Consider the following 1,959-nt stretch of genomic DNA (forward strand, 5'->3'; position numbering starts at 1 on the left):
ATCAGTCTATAATCTGTCTATAATCCATCATCAGTCTATAATCTGTCTACAATCCATAATCAGTTTATAGTCAGTCTATAATCAATCTATAGTCAGTCTATAATCAATCTATAGTCAGTCTATAATCCATAATCAGTCTATAATCCATAATCAGTCTATAATCAGTTTCATGTCTGAACTCAGTTTGTGTTTATCGCAGTAACTGTACGCTCTCCTCTGTGTTAATATGGATCCACTGGCCTGTCAGCCAATCACTGCACACGTAGTGAGGAAGTTCACTGATGAAGCGTGATGTCATCACGACATCATCTTTCTCTTCTCCTCACCTGGCCGTCCCTCTTCCTACCTGCTCACCTGTCCGTCCCTGCAGACAGGATCTGGTCTCCCACAGTCCTGCTTCAGATCCATCAGGACGCTTCAGAGCCGTTCAACACTGTGACCGGTCTGCCGCCATCTCAGTCACTTCAACTGAACATCAGCATCGCTCACAGCTGATGAGTCACATGACTCTGCTATGACATGCAGAGCACTGCATTGTGGGATTGTTGGCAGACAATAGTGAACATGCTGACAGTAAATAAAGAGCACTGTATAGTAAACAGGAAGTGCAGCATCAAAGACACAGTGACATCAAACATGATTTATTTCACTCATCAGACGTGACATTGAAACATGATTAATAACCACAGATATACTGATTTATGATGCTAACAGTACGCAGGTAACATCAGATCACAGCTGGGCTGTTATAATAATTCATCACCTGTTTATTACAACAAAGTGCTGCCGGCTTCATCACAATGTTCCCAAACATGAAATGAGTGACGGTGAACGGACTGACTTCCAGGGAGGAATCTGATCACCTGTCAGCCATGTTTCATGAGCCGTTAAATCACAACACACCCGTCGTCATGACAACTGCATCTGCTGATGAAGCCTGGGCTATACAGTTGAAAGCTCCAGAAAAAGCCAGTAAGTGTTAGAAAGTATTTTAATAATAAATGAAACTTTATTCAAAGATTAAAATGAAAATTCGACGTACAGACTTTCGTGCGGAGCTGCAGCTGATCCTGATCCTGATCCTGATCCTGATCCTGCACGTGGAGCCGCTGACTTCAGTTTCCCTGCAGGTACTGAACAGAAAAGGCCTCCAGCTGCGTCTCCAGCTCCGTGGCTCTGTGCCTGAAAACACACGACTCATTTCAGCTGCTTCAGTCATCAACAAACCGCAGCTCAGTACAGCGGTGAGCTGTAGCGCTACATTCATTTAACTTCCTCCACGAAGCTCCGTCAGCATTCCTGCAGTCTCTCAAAGACCTCGACAACGCCTTCAAGGATCCCTGGAACCTTATTAAAACCCCCAGACCTCCTCAGAATCCCTTCTATATAACTGGACTCTACTGACAGTCAATAACAGAAAACATCATGTGACCAGAGATAATGAAGACACAGTTCTGTTCTCAGATCAGTGCACAGAGAGGTCCAGGACGTGTTTAGCCTAGCTTAGCACAAAGACTGGAGGCAGGGGGAAAGTGTTAGCCTAGCTCTGACCTCTGACCTGAAGGCCTTGGACCTCCTCTGGATGTTCTCCAGTCTCTGGATCCTGAAGCTCAGCTGCCGGATGTTTCCCTCCAGCTCCGCTTCGCTCAGGTCGACTCTCTGAGTCAGACGGCTGAAGGTGGCCGACAGCTCCCTCAAACACAAACAACAGGTGCGTTTCACTCTCCCGTCAGGTGTTCCCTCAGTCACACCTCAGTGTGGTGGGGGGTCCTTACTTGTACACCTGCTGGCTGCAGGCGGAGCTGCTGACGGGGACGACGGCTCTCAGGCGCTGGGCGGCGTGCTCCACAAACTGCTGCTTCAGAGCGCGCTCTCTGCTGGCGTTGGTCCAGGTGAGTTTCTCGTACAGGTAAAGGAGACCGTACAGAGAGAGAGAGAGAGCGATGAGACGCCAGCCCA

At 47.8% G+C, this 1,959-nt stretch overlaps 1 protein-coding gene across 6 annotated transcripts in view; it reads right to left on the minus strand.

The window, feature by feature from the left end:
- Positions 1–625: 625 nt before the first annotated feature.
- Positions 626–1,959, minus strand: part of mfn1a (mitofusin 1a) — a 21,065-nt gene continuing 19,731 nt past the window's right edge. For 5 of the 6 annotated variants that reach the window (XM_044219565.1, XM_044219561.1, XM_044219562.1 and 2 more), the window contains 3 exons: positions 1,776–1,959; positions 1,552–1,693; positions 626–1,182 (listed from right to left, as the gene is read on the minus strand). The exon at positions 1,776–1,959 is cut by the window's right edge. In XM_044219565.1, coding sequence (XP_044075500.1) covers positions 1,021–1,182; positions 1,552–1,693; positions 1,776–1,959 — 488 coding nt within the window. In that variant the 3' untranslated portion in view covers positions 626–1,020. The remainder of the gene's footprint in view (positions 1,183–1,551; positions 1,694–1,775) is intronic. The other variant, XM_044219564.1, reaches the window with a different exon arrangement.

Source organism: Siniperca chuatsi, linkage group LG13, assembly GCF_020085105.1.
Source record: "Siniperca chuatsi isolate FFG_IHB_CAS linkage group LG13, ASM2008510v1, whole genome shotgun sequence".
NCBI lineage: Eukaryota > Metazoa > Chordata > Actinopteri > Centrarchiformes > Sinipercidae > Siniperca > Siniperca chuatsi.